Source organism: Alligator mississippiensis, chromosome 2 (genome assembly GCF_030867095.1).
Source record: "Alligator mississippiensis isolate rAllMis1 chromosome 2, rAllMis1, whole genome shotgun sequence".
NCBI classification, from domain to species: domain Eukaryota; kingdom Metazoa; phylum Chordata; order Crocodylia; family Alligatoridae; genus Alligator; species Alligator mississippiensis.
The window spans coordinates 69,667,250-69,687,969 of NC_081825.1; the positions used below are offsets into that span (position 1 = coordinate 69,667,250).

Sequence of the window (20,720 nt, forward strand, 5' to 3'; positions counted from 1 at the left end):
TCTTTAGCCATGATGTATTTAAACTCATTATATTAAAACTCATGTATTAAAAGTTTCAGAGTCCTAGAGATGTGTGGGGAATATAAAGAAAATCTATAACAGGAAGGAATAGTGTAGCTATTTTTATTTTCATATATGTTCATACTTGCTCAAACTTCACAAAATGGCTGATCTCTTTCATCTTGTTTATAATCTTTAAACGGTACAATTTGTCTTAGATCATGTACCAGTAAGCAGGTTCTATCACATGGAACTAATTAATAGGTTTCATTTGCCCATCAATATCTTTATCAGATTAAACAAGAAATCATAAATTAGTTAATAGTGAAACAATGAAAACATATTTAACTAAGAAATAAACTACACTTCAATGCAAATAAAAACTCAGCCTTCATTTTCACATGTCCTGTGACTTTTTATAGAATATGAAGAAAATAATTTTATAAACTATTGAAAAGTCACTTCAAATTGATGCAACAGCCAAGGATATTTTTCTCCACAAAGAGTGCTTGTCTTCTAGGGATAGCAACCATACCATGCTAAGCAGCAGTGTCTTTCAAACACTGTGCTGCTCCATGCATGCTACCTCTCAGATTGGAAGTCCAGACAAGGCTAGGTAGACCTAGGCATAGTTAAGGCATGCCAATTTTGGTAGCCAATGGCACACAAGGGGCTGATGGGACCAGAATCACATCCAGACACCTTTGACTCCCTGGATTCAATAACCACATGCTCAGCCGGGTCAACCCATGGCCAACTCTTGCAAAAGTCCAGAGCAGAGTTTGAACTCACAACTCTGAGTCCCTAGCAAGATCCTTAGTAAAGCGTTATGAAACCTCTTCAACCAAGATTGAAATATATTTTCTTTTTCCCTGTATAAATTCACACAAAAGATTATTTTCATAAACTGATTATATTTCCTGTAGCGACTGCTAAGTTGTGCATAATGAATAGGTGCATGCACTTTAAGAAATACCAACATATTAGAAAACCAAAGCAAATAAATTAATTAGATAAATAAAATTATGATTGGTTAAAACTCACAAAAGTAAGAAATGTCCTTACCTTAGATGAAGCGATCTATTGATCCAGTCTCTACATTCTTCCTGCAGGCTCTGGGTTTGAGAAGTCACTTTTCCTTCAAATAACATTTCATCCACATCCCAGAATAGTTGTTGCACTCTTTGTGTATTAGCTTTATCAAATTCCTACAGTTGGTACAATTAACTGTTTTTAGCAAATACATCTAGATGCATTTAAACAAACTTATTCAATTTTAAAAAGTAAAATGTTTGTACATTCATCACTGGAGGGAGAACTGAATTAAGCAATGACCTAGGTACTAATGTGGAATTCTTTATTGCTATAGCCACTACACTGCACTGGAAAAGATTAGCTCTTTTACCACAATATATGAACATATGTGAACATATTTAAAAACAATTTTGGGCAGAGATAAGAGTTAAATCTTTCTTCAGAAAATTTGCTAAGATTTACCCCTGATAAAAAGTGCGACCTACATCATCCCTCCATGAGTAAATGGAGCTTCTTTCAGTAGTCAAACCAGTTGTATAACTTTGTATTCCAGACCAAGAATTATTCAAATCTGTTGGTGTTGTTTGACCACTAGATGAGAGCGATGAAACTGTTTCACTGTCAAAAAAAAAAATAAGAATAATAAAACGCACTTACACCCACACATACCAAGGAGAATATTATATGTACACACATATCAGTATCATGAACATATTCTTCTGTGTGACACATGACTTTCAGGATATGCTACAAAATCTACCAATCAAAACTGGGCTGATGAGAAGTACTAAGGTCATGAGCTTTTAGGTAGAGTGGAACAATTACCTTGCTGTCACGTTTTCCATTGGCCAAATTAGACTTTTATTGTATTACTAGCCAATTGCCTATCAAGAATGACAGGGGGAGGGGGAACACAGTCTGGGATGGAGTGCCGCCACCTAACGCCCCATGCTGTTGCTGTTCTGCCTCTTGCCCCTGTCCGGTCCTCAGTGTGGCTATGGAATCATGGTGGCACTCCCCGATGCCTGGAGCACTCTGATTGGCTGTTTCTATCAGCCAATCATAGTGCAAATAAAGCATGACAGACAGACAGACTTGGGCTTTTATAATATTAGAATGCTTTGGGGTTACAGTTAGTGGTCATTCCTTTAACCATGGCCTGGGCACACCAAATCTGCATACAAACATTTAATTCAAACACATTCTTTTTTCAGCTCCTTTAACTCATTTAATTTCTGCCCTCTGAGCACAGTTAATCAGTGTAGCCAAAGTGCCCAAAAACTTATAGAAAAGTAAACCTTATATCTATTTAAAATCACTGTAAGAAATAATGTAAAACTGAGATAAGGAAATAACAAGGAAAGTTTCAATTATTATTGTCATAATATGTACCTATAAATAAATAAACATTTTACACCTAAAGAATGGACATGTCCCAAACCTTTAGTTCTGGGAGTTGATTGGTCAGAACGCTTTTATGAAGCTGACCTCTGCCTCCCTCAAATCTAGAATACAATGAAGATAAGGGCAGCAGCAAAATAGCCAATTTGTAGGAAGCACTCATTAGAGTGAGACCTCTTTATAAACTTTGCTGATCTGCAATACAAGCATTCTCTTTACTGAACTCAGAAGTAGGAACATCATTTCTCCAATCTGGCTGGCACACATTCACTTTGCTTGGAAATGTGCAGTCCAACAGTGCAATAAAGTACAATTCAAACCCTGAGAAACATTCAAGATTAACAAGAATTTAGATAAACTAGGATTACTTTGATTCTATACTATACGGAGTCTGGGCAATTCTGTTCCTTAATCAACTCCTTTTAACCACAATAATAATTAATCATTTTCAGAAAGAAAAAAAATGTCCCTTTTTGTTTATTACTAAGAAAGCAAGGGCTGAATTTTTTTCAGAAAAAAGTTCTGAAAAGTAGGCAATTACAAAATGTTACAGAAAATGCAGACTGTAGACAGAAATTATCAACTAGAAGAGCTAAGAACTTAGTAAAGCAGACTAACATATACATGTATTTAACTGATATCTCAACTAATTCATCTGCTGATTTGCCTGCATAGCCTAAGTTTCACTTGAAAAACTGAAAACTCAGGCCATGAAGAGACATTTATTTCTACCACTACAAAATTTCAGTCTGGGGAAGTCTGGAAGAGCAGCAGCAGCTGAACTGCAGGGAAACTACCCCACACCTTCCCCCAGATGGGAGTCATGTCCCTGCCTCCCCCCGCCACCAAGTACCGGAAAGCATAGAAGTAGCTGCTGCTTGATAACTCCCAATCACAGAGTTGAACCCTAATAAGAGAAACTTTCACACAGATCTTTCTCATGGATGGGGCATGTTTCCTCTGTAAGAAACTGACTTGAAATGTTTTCTCTGTAAGAAATGACTTCCATTGGCCTTAATTACGTTAGCTAAAAAACTACACTAAATCTGAGCAGAAGTAACAAATATTTAATATTTTTAATGCAAAGCACTGAACCAATCTGTTAATTATGTGGGTTTGCTATAGTGTGATACTTGGCTATATTAGATTATCTCATATAGACATATTTATTGCATAAGTAATAATTAATATTACTTCAGAGGTTAATGCATACCAGTTAAAATTGTCAATAGCTTCCTGCACATTTCTTGTAAAAAGTATTGGAAGAGAATCTCCATTCTTCCCTGGGAAGCAGTTATCTGTAGATCCTTTGGACAGACCCTTTCTGAAAACAACATAAGAAAACAAACTTCATTGAATCCACAATAAATATATATATATAAACTCATCTCACACTGAAAAACAGGAGAGCAAACCAGATGACAATACAGCATGTCCACATTTAAAAGGAAGGTTCAGAAAAAATAATTCTTGCACTAAAAGTGATGTTGCAAATTCCATATCACATTGGATTCCTGTACAGCACTCTAAAGATCAGGAGTATGGCTACTATGAACATGGGCAGATGTAGAATTTTGAAAAAAATTGAGCACGTATGGTGTGGTACATCATCACATATAACACAAAGCACAATTTTCTTCAATTAAAATGAAACTAGAGGCTTCACTAAGAAGTAGGGGCCTAGAGCTATATTATTCAATTTAAGACTGATGCAAAAACAAAATAAAACAAAACAAAAAACATTATTGGAATGTGCATTCATTTGCTATATCATAGTGGGCATGTCTACATGTGAACCTACGGTGCCATTGTTACTGTACCATAATTTAATACTTCCTTTAGGAAGTACTATATGACGGCGCATTAATAGTCATTACTACGCTGTGCCGGCAGCGCATGATTATTTTTAGCCATTACATTGCCATAGCCATGTGCCATAGTGAGGGAATGCATTGCTATGGTGATGTAGCTGTAGCATCACAGTTGCGGGTAAGGATCCGCAGTGCTCGCCCCGCAGCAAGCACAATGTGGGGGATCACAGACCCCCGGGAGGAGGAAGCAAGTGACGCTGGCTGACAGGACCAGGATAGCCTGACTACAGGTCAGCTGGGCCCCAGGGAGGTCATGCTAGGAGAGTTGACAGAGGCCTGGGCACAGGGCAGCTGCCTGTACCCACACCTGCTAGGATAAAAGGGACGGACAAGTCCCCCAAGTAACCAAGGGTCCAGGGAAACAGAATCCCAGGAGCCCATCGTCAGATGCCGGACACTTTTCTGTTAAGTTTGCTCAGTTACAGTTAGTCCCAGATAGATCAGGTTAGGTGCCTGGGAGCCAGCCCAAAGACGAGGGATGGACACATACAGACTGATGGCCAGGAAGACCTGACCCATTTGAGGCAGGCAGCGTGGATGAGGCAAGATCATCCAGGGGCAGACCTGCAGTGAGCAGCCTCTGACCTGCCATGGACATAATAAGGGTGGGGTAAAGGGGAGGTTGGAGCCCCACAAAGAAAGCCCATGGTCGAGACCCCTCAGGCCACCTACAGGGAACTGCCTTCCCAACAATGAACATCAAAGATGTGGCAGGTGAGTAGGAGCAGTACCCGAACCATCTAGGTGGCACTGAAGCCCGATCTCACCCTGACATCTCTGGCAGGCAAGGCACTGACCAAAAGGGGGCCAAGGCTCTATAACACCTACCAGTGACACAAACATCACCAAAAATCTACATAGATAAGAGGCTCTGTTGTCCCCCTCTCTTGGCCCATCATATGTGACTGTTGTTGCCCCACCCTCCACAGAGTGGAGCTGGAGCCAGACCAGGTTGCCCTGCACCTTGTCTGCACATACATTTTTGGACAGTCTCAGGACTTGATAGAGGAACACTGGGTTCCAGTCAGAAGTCGGGGGCTAATTGGCAGGTGGGTCTTTTGTTGGGAGGGGGTATCTGGAGTATACATGCACACTAAATAATGCTGGGCTATGGGGTCACCATGGCTTGAAATACTGTTGACTCTGCTGGGGCCCAGCCCAATGAATGACATCCTAAGCCTTTTGGTTTTTAACTAATATCATACATAGTGGGTGTGTTCACATGTTTATTAATGTGCCGTAATTATGGTGCTTTAAATTTAGCACCTGTAATGACAGGTACTAAACTTAATGCATCATAATTGGTTCTACTGTGCACTAGCACAGATGAACACTTTTTTGTGATGTTAATGTGCATTAGACTAAGTCTGCTCCTCATTTGCACAATAGCATGGGCTCTGCCTGCTGCACTAACGTGTTGTCATATAGATGCGCCCATTTTGTATTATATATAAACAGGTACAAAAGTGATGCTCAAAAGTATATTTACGAAATTCCTGTACTGAACCTTGGAAAATTTTGGAAAAAAGTAAAAATCATTAATTGTGGATGAAGTAAGCCTGTGGATACCTATACTGCTTTGCATATATTCAAATTAGTATCAGTACACTTATTTTGAAACTGCTTATTTCAAAATTAATGGTTTTTTTGGTCCCCTGAGTTTCCAATTAATGAGATTTTATTGTATGTCTCTTTGTCAGAATCAAAAAACAAAGTCAAGGCTCCTTGAGCATCTGGACAGTTCCTTCAGTGCTTCACTAAAAGTGATTTCCACATTTGAGCTAATGTTCACTTGAGTTAATATTTCTATACCTGAGTTAATGCTTTTAGTTAGAGTTAAAAAGCAGCCTGCAGGCCTATAAAATGGGAGCTACATTATTAGGAGCAGCTAGCAGACAGAAGAATTACAGAAGTAAGGATAGCTGGAGTAGTGGAACCATTTAAAAGGGAAGAGGATTGTTAACACATGTGGAATGAAGAGTTTAGAAGGAATCAAGCAAATGATAATGAGCTATTAAGTCAATTAACTCCCTTTCTGCTGCCTGAACAGAAGTGTTGCTGCCACTGTTGACAGTTGGCTTTAAAATTTGGATGGACCAGGAATCAAAGGTGGGTGCAAGTGAACCAGTGCACCTCCCTTGGATCTGCCCTGACTATAAACTAGAATGAATTTCGTCTCAAACTGAGACTTAAGAAGGCTACTACTTAGGACTCAGAACTATAATCAGTGAGAAGGATTCAGACCTACAGTGCCTTCCCACACATTAAGTACCACTGTAGCAAATGGAGCTATTCAACCATTTAAAGCCTGCATGGCAAGCACCAATGTAATAATGAAAAGCAGATGTAAATAAATTAACTTTGCCTTTGAATCAATGTATTCACAAAACAGAGTATTACTTTCCATCTTCAAACCATGCATTTTCCTTGTGACTCAAAATAATGTATTTGCAGATTCTGGGCCTATGATGATCAAAATGAAGAATAAAATCATCTCTCACTACTTCACAGATGCAATTAATGAATAATTCCTCTGTAAATTCAAAGCAATATTTTTAATTTTCATCTTTCCTTAGTCCTTAAAAGCATTAATGCTAAGCACAAATGTTTGCACAAAAGCAAAGGAACTACTTTAAAAATGTACTTAGTCAAATTCCATGAGCTTTCACGAGGAAAAAAATTGCAAGTGTAATTAGGCTTTATTTAGAATATTATTCGCTATAGAAATCTTCATTTTATTCTTCAAGCATTTTTGTTACTCTGTTTTGCAGTTCAGAAACTGCATGAAACACACGCCTCAGCATCACCAGAGGTGCTTCAAATGCACAAAATAGTAATTATTCATGCACTACTTAGTTAAATAAATGTTGTTTAATCATTAGCCTACAGCCAGTTTCACAGCAGTTATGTAATAGAAAAGTATGTTACAAACCTACTTGTTTAGACTTTTGACCTACTTGTATTTGGAATTGGAGGTACTAATAAAACACATCAAAATCTGAGTGTCTACTCTTAACACAGTCACAAACTGCTAAGCACACTTACTTCAGTTTTGAAGACTCCTCTGAATTTCCATTATTTCCATTAGGAAGCAGACCATATAATTCCATTAATATGCCTCCTCAAATGTAACAGGTACTAAAATTAGTCTTATAAGGGCACATCTACATGAAATGTTTACTGCAGAGCTGCCTAATTAGTTCCTTACTAAAGTCTCCACGTCTACACAGTATGCTGAGCCAGGGTGGAGCAGCCCCGGTTGACAGGATGACCCCCTGCCAGATGGGGTTGCTCTGATCTGGCTCAGCGTACTATGGTCCCGGGCACACATTCAAATGGCTCACCCAGGAGCAATAAACTCTGATGCAATATGGGCTGGACCTTATTGCTTTAATTAATCATACATGTAGATGCGTGCCCTGACTCATTCTGGTGGCTGCTTATGAAATGTAGCTCTACTGGTTCCCCCAATAACTTGAAGTATCTCTAACCTTTGAACTACATACTGTAAGATACAGAGACAAGCAACAGTACACAGCATAAAATGCAGAAAAGCCTCTGTTACTTTATTGCTATTTTTTTAACAGTTACCTTAGTACAAAGGGGAAAAAATATCAGTTTTGAAATGAAGTAGTTGTTAGTTAATATACACAGACTGCTGCAATCTAAATCAGCCATTCACCAACACATTGAGAATGCAAACACTTCCAGATAACTCTTAGGGAAGAAGTCTAATTTATCCGGTGTATGACCAAAATGCAGCCTGTAACCAACTTTGAATTACCTGAAAAGACTAGGAGTGGTTTTTTTTTTACCTTCTCTGAGCATGTTAAATGCTCCCCTTGTAGGAACAAAATTGTCCTCTAGAAACATGCACATATCTCCCTGTTCCTATATGGGGACACCTGAGGGCTGATTTTTTTAATGATTTTTTTCAAACAAAAAGTGTCCTTTGAACACTGTTGGAAAATGAATGACAAGTGTTGCCTGTTAGATTGTGTCTAAAAACTTCTTAGTGGCATGTATTGATATTTGTTATGTCTGTTATCCAATATTTCATTTATAGCAATAAAAGACATACATTCTTATTGCAAAATAATTGTGACATATACTTAACTTTCCTTTGCTTTAATTATCTAACTAGACTGACTACTAAATTATTGTTCATAAGCTTCTGATTTTGAGGGGGGATATAGGACAATAGATCTTTCGGGATTTCATGCAATTCCCAATTCCACTTCCTTTTCTTTGGCAACAAGAGAGACCATCATCAAGTCACGGCACATACTCTCTCTCACTTCATCTAGATTTAACAAAATATTCAGGCTATACTCTAATATATGCTGGAAGGATTACCTAAACAAAAAGGTATCTTCATATATACCTGGTGGAACTGCCCCTCTATACAACCTCTAGACAGGGTTTCTGGTGATCTATATAGGAGGGGATCCAAAAATGAATCCCCTCTCACCCAATATTTTACTCCTTAGGCTATTGCCCAAGCTTCCAACTATGGATTATCACAGATCTCTATGCATCCAACTCATCTCAGCAGCTGTCAATGCAATAGCCAGAGCATGGAAACAGGCAACCCTGCCAAACATAGGAGAATGAAGAGAGAAAGAATATGGTACATATTCACTATTAAAATGCTATCTACTTCACTAAAAGACAGATATTAAGATTTTTATGCCACTTGGTTGCCATGCTACAATCACCACAGAAAGGAAAGCATCACAGGTATACTGCAATGTGAAGATATGACTAGTCAAACATGAAAGGACAACAGAAGATAGAGACTTGCCCTGCTTTTGATCAAAAACTAATGGACAGTGACTGTCAGGAAAGTCAGTAATACATTTATGCAGATGATCACTGCTTGTATCCCAAAATGTGTTTTTATTGTACTGTCCTTTATATATGTTTTGATATAGTTATGTGGTCTTGTTAATAAAAATTATGCATTAAGCCAAAAAGGTATATACAGGAAAGTTTCCATTTTCTTCTTTTTAATTTTTGAAAAGCAAAATGTTTTTTTTTCAAGAAACAATTTTTTAATGGAAAAAGAGTGACAAATATTAAATATTTTCATTTTCTTAAATTTTATTGAGGGAAACAAAAAATAATTTTCCAATAAAAAATCATCTCTCAAAATTCTCAAGACAGGTCTGTGAACTGTAGTGTAATCATGATAAATAGGTATTAGGTATAATTTTATATTACATGGATGAGAAATAATAAGCCACACACACAGCTGTTTCCCAGGTTTACCCACAATACAAATGCCAATCCTGTTGACCCAGGCAGCAAAGTAATGCGTACATCAGTGCTTCTCAAACTTTTCCAGAGCATGACACCATTTATAGCCCTATTTCCTCAGCATGGCCTTTCACTCTCAGCCCACAGCCCTCCAACCCTAGGGATCCCATCCGCTGATGTTGCAACACCATTTCAGGTCATGACCCACAGTTTGGGAACCACTGGTGTACAGGTTCCAAACTGTTATCCTGATCCAAGCTCCCCTTCTCACCTAACATTGACTTTGTTCAGTGAATCTATCTTTCCCAGTATTAATTTGGCCATGTCACATATCCCAATTCTGAATTTTTCCAAAAACTTCCCATCAAAGCCATCTCAACAACTGATCCTTACCTTTAGAGCAACTTCCCAACTTTGCCTTGCCTTGAATTATAGTCTAGTCTGGTCTATAACAATTCTACCTGAGACTACTAACACATGTTCATCCTAACGGACAATGAGATTCAATCCCCGATTCCAGTAATTGTGTGGAATACATGTGCATGGCAGAATATGTGATTCTAGGATCAGAACCCAATTATGTCCTACTTGCCAGTGCAGGAGGAGCCTGGAATTGTGATCCTGGATTCCCCCTGCACCAAAAGCGTACCCAACAATCTGCTGATTATCAGCCTGCAGGGATAGCTCCGGGATCAGGGACCCCCATGCAGTCTACCCTGCCATACGTTTTAGGGTGCAGTAGAAACCAGCCACAAAAATGTGTAATAATTTTGTTGCTGGTTTTATATTTTATTGTGCCATTAACTGCCTGAACGTGTGGCCAAATTATACTTTAAGATGCAATGAATTGGTTAATAGCAGCTTAAATGTAATGTCTGCCAAGGGACTGACTCTCAAATATATCAGGGATATTACCATCAATACTTAATTTCTTTCTTCCCATTTTCTTTTTGGTAATCTTCACTTCTGCATGAACTGCCCCAGGAGCGTACCTAGACATGGGCAAGAGGGGCAGGAGCACCAAGGCATCAGAATTGCCCTCACCCCCATGGAGTCTGCACCCCAAAAGCAACAGCAGCCTCAAGGCATTGATCTTGGAGCAGCAGCCAGTACAGACACTGTACTGCTGCTAAGACCAACAGTCAGACTGGGTAGATCATGCTGCAGTGCAGTGACGGGCAGTGGCAGCATCAGCAGCATTAGCCAGGGACTGTTTTTGAGTCCCCAAAATAGGTAACACTCCTGTCATGCTCCCCCCCCCCGGGAACCCCCAACCCTCCAGCAGTCAGCAGCACCTCCCCCACCTGTTCAGGGTGTAAACCCTGCTTGTTACACCTCTGTACTGCTGTTCCTAGTCCCAGGTCACACACAGCCATCACTCTGTTCATTCAATTCCCTCTTGATTCCATGAGTCACACTTGAATTGAATTTGAAATTTAAAAATAGCATGAAAAGACAACACTATGAGCTCCCACACCTGCCCCCACCACAAGTCCCCACATTCTCAGCATAGCCTGCCTTTTGTGCATCTCTTTTTTAGACTATTAGGACCAGATGCACAAAGGGACTTTGGTGTGCTAAGGTGCCCAGCTCTGGGCGTGGAATTCACAAACATAACATAGCCAGTAATGAATAGGGAGTGTTAGGCATCTATGAATAGGATGTAAAGCAGTCAAAAGAGAGAGATCTGTTTGACATCCTGCCTTTCCTCCAGATTTACATTCTTCTCCCTGAAACAGGGGCCATGTGAAACATTTACACCCCAAAGACACTTTCGAGACATCGGCAACCAACTAATCCTTTTGCACATAGATGGCTGGCTCTTAAAACACAGGGTGGCAGCACAATGATGTCTCTTTAATATTAAGCATGGCAATTAAAACACTTCTCAGGAAATGCTCCAGGGTAAAGAATAAACCGGTGATGCCACTCTCCAATCTCATTATGGAAGCTGTGCCTCTTTGCAGAAAGAAATACAAAATTCAAAGGGCCAGACAAAGCAAACAACAGGCACCCTGGCACAGTGAAGAGGGCACTCCAAAAGGGGGCAGGCCTGGATTCTAGTCACCCTAACACACTGTCTTACATATTATTCAATGACTTTTTAATCTCTTTCTCTCTCTCATGTCCTCATACTGAACTAGCGTTGTTCTCCTCTTACTTTCTCTCTGGTTCTATGAAATCATGCATTTGTTTTGCACAGCAACCCAACTTCAACACTGAGCGAACAGTGGCCTCACTTTTGCCTGATGGTTAGGGCAGTCTCCTGTTATGCACATGTGGGTTTAAATCCCTCAGTCCTCCAACCACTGCATGAGTACTCTAACTACCAACTCGTATGTAAAAGATGGGCATTGTTGCTTGAAAGTAGCTGTGATTACTTTGATCTGTACTGACCTTTATGTTGCCTGGGTGTCCGGCATATTCTGAGCATGCCTGCCAGATCAGGCCTCTCTCATAAATTAACCATCGGGACACCTCGCTCCTACATTCCAAGCAGCTTTAGGAAGAAGAGAGGCACCAAGCCGCTCTACTCAGCCAAGCCAGGGATACCTCTGAGCACGCACAGCAACATAATTTTAGGACTCCCTCCAGATTCTCAGGTAGCTAGCCAAGGTTTGTTTGGATTGTTCTCTTGGACTTGGGCACTTTAATTCTACTTCAAGCATCTAAGAGATTTTTTTACTTTGCCCTTACTACTTTTTTTTGGTTGGCTGAAATATTTAAAAAAGCCCCTAAATGTCATGTGAACTTTGTTGTTTTGGTATTTTATAACAGCATTTCTAAAAGGTAAAGAGTTTACTTTTTATGCAGGGCTAAAAGAAGTATTCATGACTTAAAGTAAATACGGAGTCAAACTCTTTCGCAACTGTAACAGGGAGGTCTGGCCCTTTAAGTGGCACAAGTAGCACTGGGATAAGATCCCAGCTATGAAGAATTAACTGCAAATTAAAAAAGCCCAAGCAGGGAGCCAGCAAGCAGGCTGAGCTGGGGAAGAAGCAGTCTGTGTCCCAGGGGTAGACTGAAACTCAGATGAGCTTGCTTCTAGGGAGGGCTGAGCTCAAAGGCTCTTTTCCTGCCACGTGAGGAAAAGGGAAATTTTCATTTTTGCTTGTTTGTTTGTTGCTTTGGTCAAGGGTTATTGTATGTGCTATGAACTATTGCCTGGACTGGCTATGGGGCTCCTGAAAGGACAATGCTTATCCATGTGGGAGACAGCATACCAACCTGCTTGTGGCAACTGTCATGCAATATAATATCACTATTCACTTAGTAAATAACAATATATTTATTTCTGCAATAGTTAACTGATTTTAAAAGTCCTACTGAACATTTTCTGAGTATATTTTAGACATCCTGCCTCTCCATTCAGGTAAAACTTCTAATGTTTGAAAATCAGAATGACTGAAACGAACAATTCAGCAAAGCACCTACACATACAGCACTTAAAGCTTGAGAACAATCTTACCAGTAAATGTAAATATTTGCCAAGTTATGATTATGGTTAAGTTAGTTGTTTGAATGGTGTCTAAGTGATATCTTTACTGCTTTTTCAGCCTGATGAAGGGTATTTGTACCTGAAAGCTTGCAAAGAAGAATTTTTCAAGCTATCTGAGTTGGTCTAATAAAATATACCAGATTTACCCAAAGAAAAATGTCTGCCTATCTTCACCACAAGTAATACAAGAAATTCAATATAAGATGATGATAATAAAAACAATTCATTTTAAGTTATTAAAATATACATTTTAAAGTATGTATATTTTAAAGTTTGCAGGATTAAACACTGTTTTGCATTTAGGGAGGCTAGCTGTGGCAGCACAGACCTTGGCACAGACTTTAAAAACCCCCTGAAAGGCTTGGTAAAAACCTGTTCATCTGCACTTGGTTGCCACAACAGAAGTGTTGGTTTAAAGCAGGGGTGCTTCAGCCAGTCTGGGACTGCATTGTCCACAGCATCTATGTAGGCCTGGCCCAGAACAAGTGCAGCACATGCTGTGCACTTTGGCCAGTCCAGAAGCTGTGCTGCACATGGCGCCTGCTCCAGCCAGCTTCAGGCAGGCATTGAATGCAGTGCAGGCATGGGTGACTGGTACCTCATAAGACTGGGGGGCACAGTTTGTGGGCAGTAGCGTCGGTGGTGGGGTGGCAAGCGGCAACTGCCCACAGAAGCCATCAGGGGGGAGCAGCAACCACCCACGGAAGCTGGCGACCTGGGGGCAGCAGGGAGAGAGGCCAAGGGGAGGTGGTAAGCAGCAACCTCCTGCAGAAGCCGCCAGCAGCAGCAGCAACCAATCTCAGGGGGGCACTTGCCCCTGCTACCAATCACCAATGAGTGTAGGTCCCAGACTAGCTAGAGCAGTTGCTATGTTCAGGGCACATCTCAGACCTGCTCTACACAGGCTTTGCAGGCAGCACAATCCCAGAGCAACTGGAGTGGGAAATGTGTGCTAGATTTGGCATACAGGGGGGTGGGGCCATGGGCCCGATCCCTGCACCATTCACCTGGCTCATCTACCAGCCTCACACCACACATCTGGCTTGTGGGGCCAGATGACTTTGACATCCCAAATTTAATAGCTACCTTGGCTACATCTACCTCTACAAACTGCAAACAGATAAAAAGCAGGATAAATTTGCACTTTACAGACCAATTAAACCAGAGATGCATCACATAAGCTTCTGTAAGCAGCAGCTTACTTCATCAGATGTTGTGAAACTACCTGTCTTTGCAAACAGATAGGCACTGAGCTATAATATACTGCACTCCTCTTCTCAGTGCTCACCTTGAATTGATTTCGAACAAAACCATTCCGATTTTTTTCCCCTAAAGAACAAAGGATAGAAATAGTCTTAAGGCAATAACCAGATACTAAAAATATCATAATCTATCCATATGCAATGCTTATTTACTAAACAGGCAAGGCCTAGTCAGTTTAGAAGAGAGACACTTGAGGAGAGACATGATCAGGATTTATAAAATGCTGACTGGCAAAGACAAAGCCAATAGATATTTATTACTGACTCTCTCAAGATGAGAATTAGGGGTCACAAAATGAACCTAGTTGGCAGTAAGTTTAAAACTAACACAAGGAAGCTCTTTTTCATGCACTGTCTCATTCAAGTGTGGGGCTTGCTGTCACCAGATGTTACAGAAGATGACAGTTTAGCCACATTCAAAAACCATTTGGATGAATCCTTGGAAGACAGGGGTAGGTGTTTAGCATGGGAGTTAGGGGCAGAACCTTGGAATCAGAGCTTCCTAGACCTTAACTGCCAGAGGCTGCAAGTGAGAGAGAAACAGTGGGAAAAAACCCTAGTCGTACCCAGTTCCCTCTCCCTTTCAGCATCCCCCCTCTGCCCTGTGAGACACAGGCCTTTTGATGTGCTGTACCGTGACATGGGTCAAAACCCACCATGTCAAGCTATACGCCTCCCTTGGTGGTGATGGGGGCCACTGAGGGCATGTCACTAACTGCTTAGGTAAAAAAATAACCAAAACAAAAACCCAGGGACAGAAGCGAGGGTCACAGGTTTAAAACGAGCACACAGAGGCGGACACCGAGCCAAGCCCACCAGACCCTGCCCGCTGAATGAGTGCAAGGAGCTGGCGGGCACTGCTGCTGCATGAGGCAGGAGGCTGGGCACTGGGGCCCTGCAGTCAGTCTTTCTTCTGCACCTTTGCTCCTTCTCCTGCCCTTTGAACCCACCTTCCCTGGGGCTAATTCTGAAAAGCAAAATGCTTTCCCCCCCAAAAAAAATATTTTTTTAATGGAAAAACGGTGACAAATATTTTAATTTTCTTCCATTTTTGTGGGAATATTTTTGTGACGAGGCTGCCGCGTGGGGCGGGAGAATCGTTTCCTTCACCCCCGCGGTTGACATGCATGTTCCCCTTACGAGCTTGGCCGCGAGGGGCTGGCCCAGGCTCGGCGCTGCGCTGAGGCTGTGGCAGAGGGGACTCGGCCCCGGGGCACCACAGTGGCAGGCTCGGGGTGGAGCTGGCCTGGGCCGCGGGATGCGCCAGATACCGAGCCGGCTCCGCGCCCCCCCGCCCGCGCTCACCCGATCACCACTAGCTCCTCGTGCGGCCGCGGCTCAGCGGGGCCGGGCGGGCGGCCGGGGGCAGCGCGCATGGGAGCCCCCTCCGGCCGCCGGCGCTGCCTGCCGGGCCCCGGCGTCGCGCGCCGCAGCCCCTTCTCCGGGGCTGCAGCCTCCCAGCCCGAAAAAGCACCTCCCTCCTCCCCGTCACGACCCACCCTCCTGCCGCCCGCCTCCCCAGCCCCGCCGCTGCGAGGGTCCCCGCTCCCCGCCGAGAGGAGCACCTGCGCCAGCCTCCCGCCGCCGCCCCGCGCACGCAGCGCCCGGCCCTGCTCCTAGTGATCCGGAGGGAGGAGGGTCCCTTTCCTTCCTCACAGGATTTCCAGGACAAAGCGGTTGCTCTCACCTGGAGTCCCCTCCCTCCCCTCGGGGACCGCTGGACCTCCCTGAAACGAGAGGGCTGCACAAAGAAAGGGGCGACTTCCCCCTACTTGTGCCTAGACTGCCGCCCACCTGCTGGCAGAAAAATGTGGCAACCGTGGATCCTCCTGAACATGAGGTCCACCCAGACCCAGACCTTCCATGCATATGTCCAGGCAGGAATTTTGGAGGAGTTGGAGGCTAGCAGAAAAATAGGCAACCCCATAATGTGAAGCCAGGCCCAGGGGCAGGAGGCCGCTACCAAGAATAGGGTTGTTGGTTGTAGCCATGTTGGTCTAAGGACAGCGGCAGACGAGGTTCTTTGGGTAAATCTGATATCTTTTATTAGGCCAACTCAAATGGTTGAAAAAAGTGTCCTTTGCAAGCTTTCGGGTACAAACACCCTTCTTCAGAAGCTCTCTCTACCAGAAGAATCATAGAATCATAGAAAAGAAGGATGTTTGCACATTTACCCAAAGAACCTTGGCTACCAAGAATAGGGATATGGCAATACCCCTTTTCAGGAAACAGGAGGGTGCCCCACAGGCTACTGGAAGGCTCTATAGCAGTGGTTTTCAGCCTTTTTTCATTTGCAGACCCCTAAAATATTATGCATGGAGGTGCAGACCCCTCTGAATTCTAAGTGTGGGTACACACATGCTTTGAACTGATCACAATCATCTTTTGCAGACCCCTTAGACATAGTCTGCAGCCCCCCAGGGGTCCGAGGATCACAGGCTGAAAACCACTGCTCTACAGCAAAAACGTGTGCATGCTTCCCACACATATATGAGGGAATAAAAAAAAAAAAACGAACAAAAGATAATTACAGACTTGTTTTGGCCGGCTGTGCAGAGTTTTTAAAATCCACAATTTAATAGATTTTTTGTAGGAAATTCTGCCTCTCTCCCTCCCACACACTTATTTTAAATAAAGGTTTTTCTAAAAAAAAAGTCTATTATCCAGTTTATGCCCTATGAAATCCCTATGCATGACCATGATATTGGCATGTGTGGCACAGTGCACATTTATTTCTCAAATAAATCCTTTTAAAGTTTTTCTATACCAGGCTTATATACCTTATTAAAACAATTTAATGCTCTTTCCACCTCCTTCATCCCCTATTTTCCTTGACCCTATGTAGGGTTAATTTATTTGACAGAAAGAGAAAAACTAGGGCAAATAGTTCACTAGCAACCTCTCAAACTCCTACTGTGGGGATATTGCCATCTCAGATCAGTTCTCAGGAACCAGCTCCTTCTCAAACTATCCCATTTTAAAACACTACTTATAAACAGAGATCCTGGTTTTCTCTGATAAAAAAATCCCCAGATTTTGGGTTAAAACCCAAAATCCACATTTGGAGCATGTGGGGGTGAGGGGGGGGGTGGGAGGGAGGTGAAAGAAAGACTTCCATATAGAAGAGGGAAAATCCCTTTTCTCTCCTGCTGCAGAGAGCAGGATGTAGACCAATGGTTTGAAGTTGCAGTAAAGTAGGTTTAGATTGGATATCCAGAAAAACTTCTTTATTGTTAGAACTGTGGCAATGGAATAGACTGCCTAGGAAAGTTGTGGAGCCTTCATTATAGAATCATACAATCATAGGGCTGGAAAGGACCCCAAAGGATCATCGGGTCCAACCCCCTGCATGAGCAGGAAAGACATCTGGGTTCAGACAACCCCAGCCAGGTGACCGTCCAGTCTTCTCTTGAAGACCTCTAGGGTAGATAATTGCACCACCTCTGAGGGGAGCTTGTTCCATATTCTCGATACCCTAGTTGTAAAGAAGTTTTTCCTAATGTTCAGCCTAAAACTATCTTCCAGGAGTTTGTGGCCATTGTTTCTCGTTTTCCTCAACGGCGTGTTTCCTCTAGTTTCCTGGTGAACAGCTGTTCACCCAGCCCTTGATGTACGCATAGGATATAGTGGTAAGCCGCAATCAGGTCCCCTCTCAGCCTTCTTTTCTTTAGGCTGAAGAGTCAGAGATCCCTCAGCCTCTCCTCGTATGGCTTGCCATGCAAGTCTCTAATTATACGGGTGGCCCTTCTTTGGACCCTCTCGAGCATTAGCCCTTCTTGAAGTGCGGCACCCAGAACTGAACGCAATACTCCAGCTGCGGCTACACCAATGTTGAGTAAAGTGGAAGAATCACTTATTTGGATTGACTGGAGATGCATCGATTGATGCGTGCCAGAGTTTTATTGGCCCTAGTGGCTACTGTGTCGTGTTGCCGGCTCATATTCATGCTGGGGTCTACTGTTAACCCCAGATCTCTTTCATTTGTAGTGCTGGTCAGGTTAGCGATGCTCAGCCTGTAGGTGTGCTGGGGGTTCTTCCTTACCAGATGCAGCACTTTGCATTTCTCTACATTTAACCTCATTTGGTTCCGTTCTGCCCGTTCATGCTAGACTGTCTAGGTCTGCTTGTATCTGCAGCCTATCTGCAGGTGTGTCCACACAACCCCATATCTTGGTGTCATCCGTGAACTTGGCAAATGGGCTTTTCACCCCCTCATCCAGGTCATTGATGAAGCTATTGAACAGCACTGGGCCAAGTACCAACCCTTGGGGAACGCCGCTGCCCACATCTCACCAGGATGACACTGATCCATTCATTTGGACTCTCTGCATCCTACCCCACAACCAGTTTCACACCCACTTGATGGTCCCGCAGTTGAGCCCGATATCTTTCAGTTTTCTGATCAGTACCTCGTGGAATACCAGGTCAAAGGCTTTCTGGAAATCAAAGTATATGATGTCCACCACTTTTCTCTTATCCAGGTGACAAGTCACCTGATCATAGAAAGAAATGAGGTTGGTCAGACAAGACCTGCCCATGATGAAGCTGTGCTGGCTGTCATTCAGTATCATGCCTTCTGCAAGTTTGTCACATATAGCCTCTTTGATGAATGTTTCTAGGATTTTCCCTGGAATAGAAGTTAAGCTAATTGGCCTATAGTTTCCCGGGTGTTCACACTTCACCTTCTTGAAGATGGGCACAACATTGGCCCTCTTCCAGTCCTCTGGAATTTCTCCAGAGGCCCATGATTTTTGAAAGACCTTTGTCAGGGGCTCTGCTATTACTTCAGCCAACTCTTGCAGCACTCTTGGGTGGAGTTCATCCAGTCCTGCTGATTTATATATGTCTGATTTCTTTAACTGATCATATACCAGTTCTATGGCAATGGTGGGAATGGTGTCAATCCCGCCCTGCTTGTTCTGTGCCCTACCTGGCATGTTGTTCCCCTTGGTCTCGCGAAAGACCGAGGCAAAGTAGTCATTTAAGAGTTCCGTTTTTTCCTGAGTGGTAGTGACCAGGTATCCTGAGGCATTGAGCAGCAGCCCCACACTCCCATTAGTCTTCCTTTTACTCCCTATGTTGCTAAAGAAAGACTTCTTGTTGTCCTTGATTCTTGTAGCTAGTTTTAATTTGGTTTCTGCCTTAGCTTGCCTAATCTGGTCTCTACAAGCATGGGCCATTGTCAAGTAGTCTTCCTCAGAGGCTGTCCCAAGCTTCCATTGTTTGTCCACCTCTTTCTTTTTCTGTAGGAGGGCTGCAACTTCCCTACTTAGCCAAGAGGGGTTTTTGACCCTTCTGCTACTTTTTCTCCGTAAGGGAATGGATTTTCTATGAGCTTTAAGGATTGTATCGTTAAGGAACGACCATTCTTCTTGTGCTCCCTTTACCAGTGGTCTTTGGTCTTCCACGGCATTCTCTACTAGTGACCTGAGCTTATTAAAATTTGCATTTTTGAAGTCTAAGACTTTGAGTTTGGTATCTGTTTTGTCAGCCTTGCGACGGACCATGAACGTAATGATTTCATGGTCACTTATAAGAGGTCACTTTATGAGAGGTTTTCAGAAAGAGGTTGGATAAGAAATGGTTAGAGATGATCTAGGATAGGGAAGGCTAGACTGCAGCACGATTGCGCCAAGTGGCATGGGCTCCACGTTTCGCATGCAGTAAGTAGACCAGGGAAGGCATTGGCAGCACAGCAGCACATAGGGCAGGAAGCACATGGCAGAGCAGCAGATCAGGCAGGAAGCAGAGCTGGGAGCAGTAAACAAAGCAGCAGACAGGGCAAAGGAAGAAGATCAGAGGGTGCAGGTTTAATTTGTGGCATGCCTGCCAAAAAGGCTAGTCCCAACTGATCTAGGAGTAGCTACGCCTATCCTATGCTATAGGCATTTCCCATGCTTCTGGGATTTGCTGGTTGCCACATGGCATCAGGGAGGAATTTTTCAGTGTTCAGTGTGGGGAGGGAGGGGATGGTTGCCTTCCTCTGAAACATTGGCTGCAGCCAACGATGGAATTTTGTCTGGGGTTAGCCAATTCTCCTTCTGGGACTAAAACTTGGAGAATTCTAACTAGAGGGTGTTACCATTCTACTCAAGGTCAGACCAATCATCACGTTTGGGGTCTGGAAAGAATTTCCAGATCAGACTGGCATGGACTGTAGGAAGTTTTAGTCATCCTCTGTAGTGGGGTGTGTGATCCTCTTCCTTGAAGCTCTGAATGTACTTTAACCTTTGCAGGACACTGTTGTCTCCCTACTTCACAGATTAGGGTGCAATGCTTCGTAGTTGCGCGAGAGGGTTGACTGTGTAGTTTAGTAAAAGGTTACATAAGGATTTCTTTGAGATAGTGTGATGATCCTGCCCTAGGTCCCAAACAACCCTACTTTTCTATGAT

At 42.8% G+C, this 20,720-nt stretch overlaps 1 protein-coding gene across 6 annotated transcripts in view; it reads right to left on the reverse strand.

Annotated features, from left to right (window-relative positions):
* The window catches only part of FAM149A (family with sequence similarity 149 member A), a 73,903-nt gene that overhangs the window by 17,848 nt on the left and 35,335 nt on the right, over positions 1-20,720 (reverse strand). For 2 of the 6 annotated variants that reach the window (XM_019481315.2, XM_059721816.1), the window contains exons 2-4: positions 3,650-3,760; positions 1,521-1,653; positions 1,066-1,208 (exon numbers count right to left, since the gene is read on the reverse strand). In XM_019481315.2, the coding sequence (XP_019336860.2) occupies positions 1,066-1,208; positions 1,521-1,653; positions 3,650-3,760 (387 nt within the window). Of the gene's footprint in view, positions 1-1,065; positions 1,209-1,520; positions 1,654-3,649; positions 3,761-14,353; positions 14,395-15,632; positions 15,743-15,892; positions 15,958-16,014; positions 16,035-20,720 lie in introns of those variants that run through there. The other 4 variants (XM_019481316.2, XM_014594862.3, XM_019481318.2 and 1 more) reach the window with 4 other exon arrangements.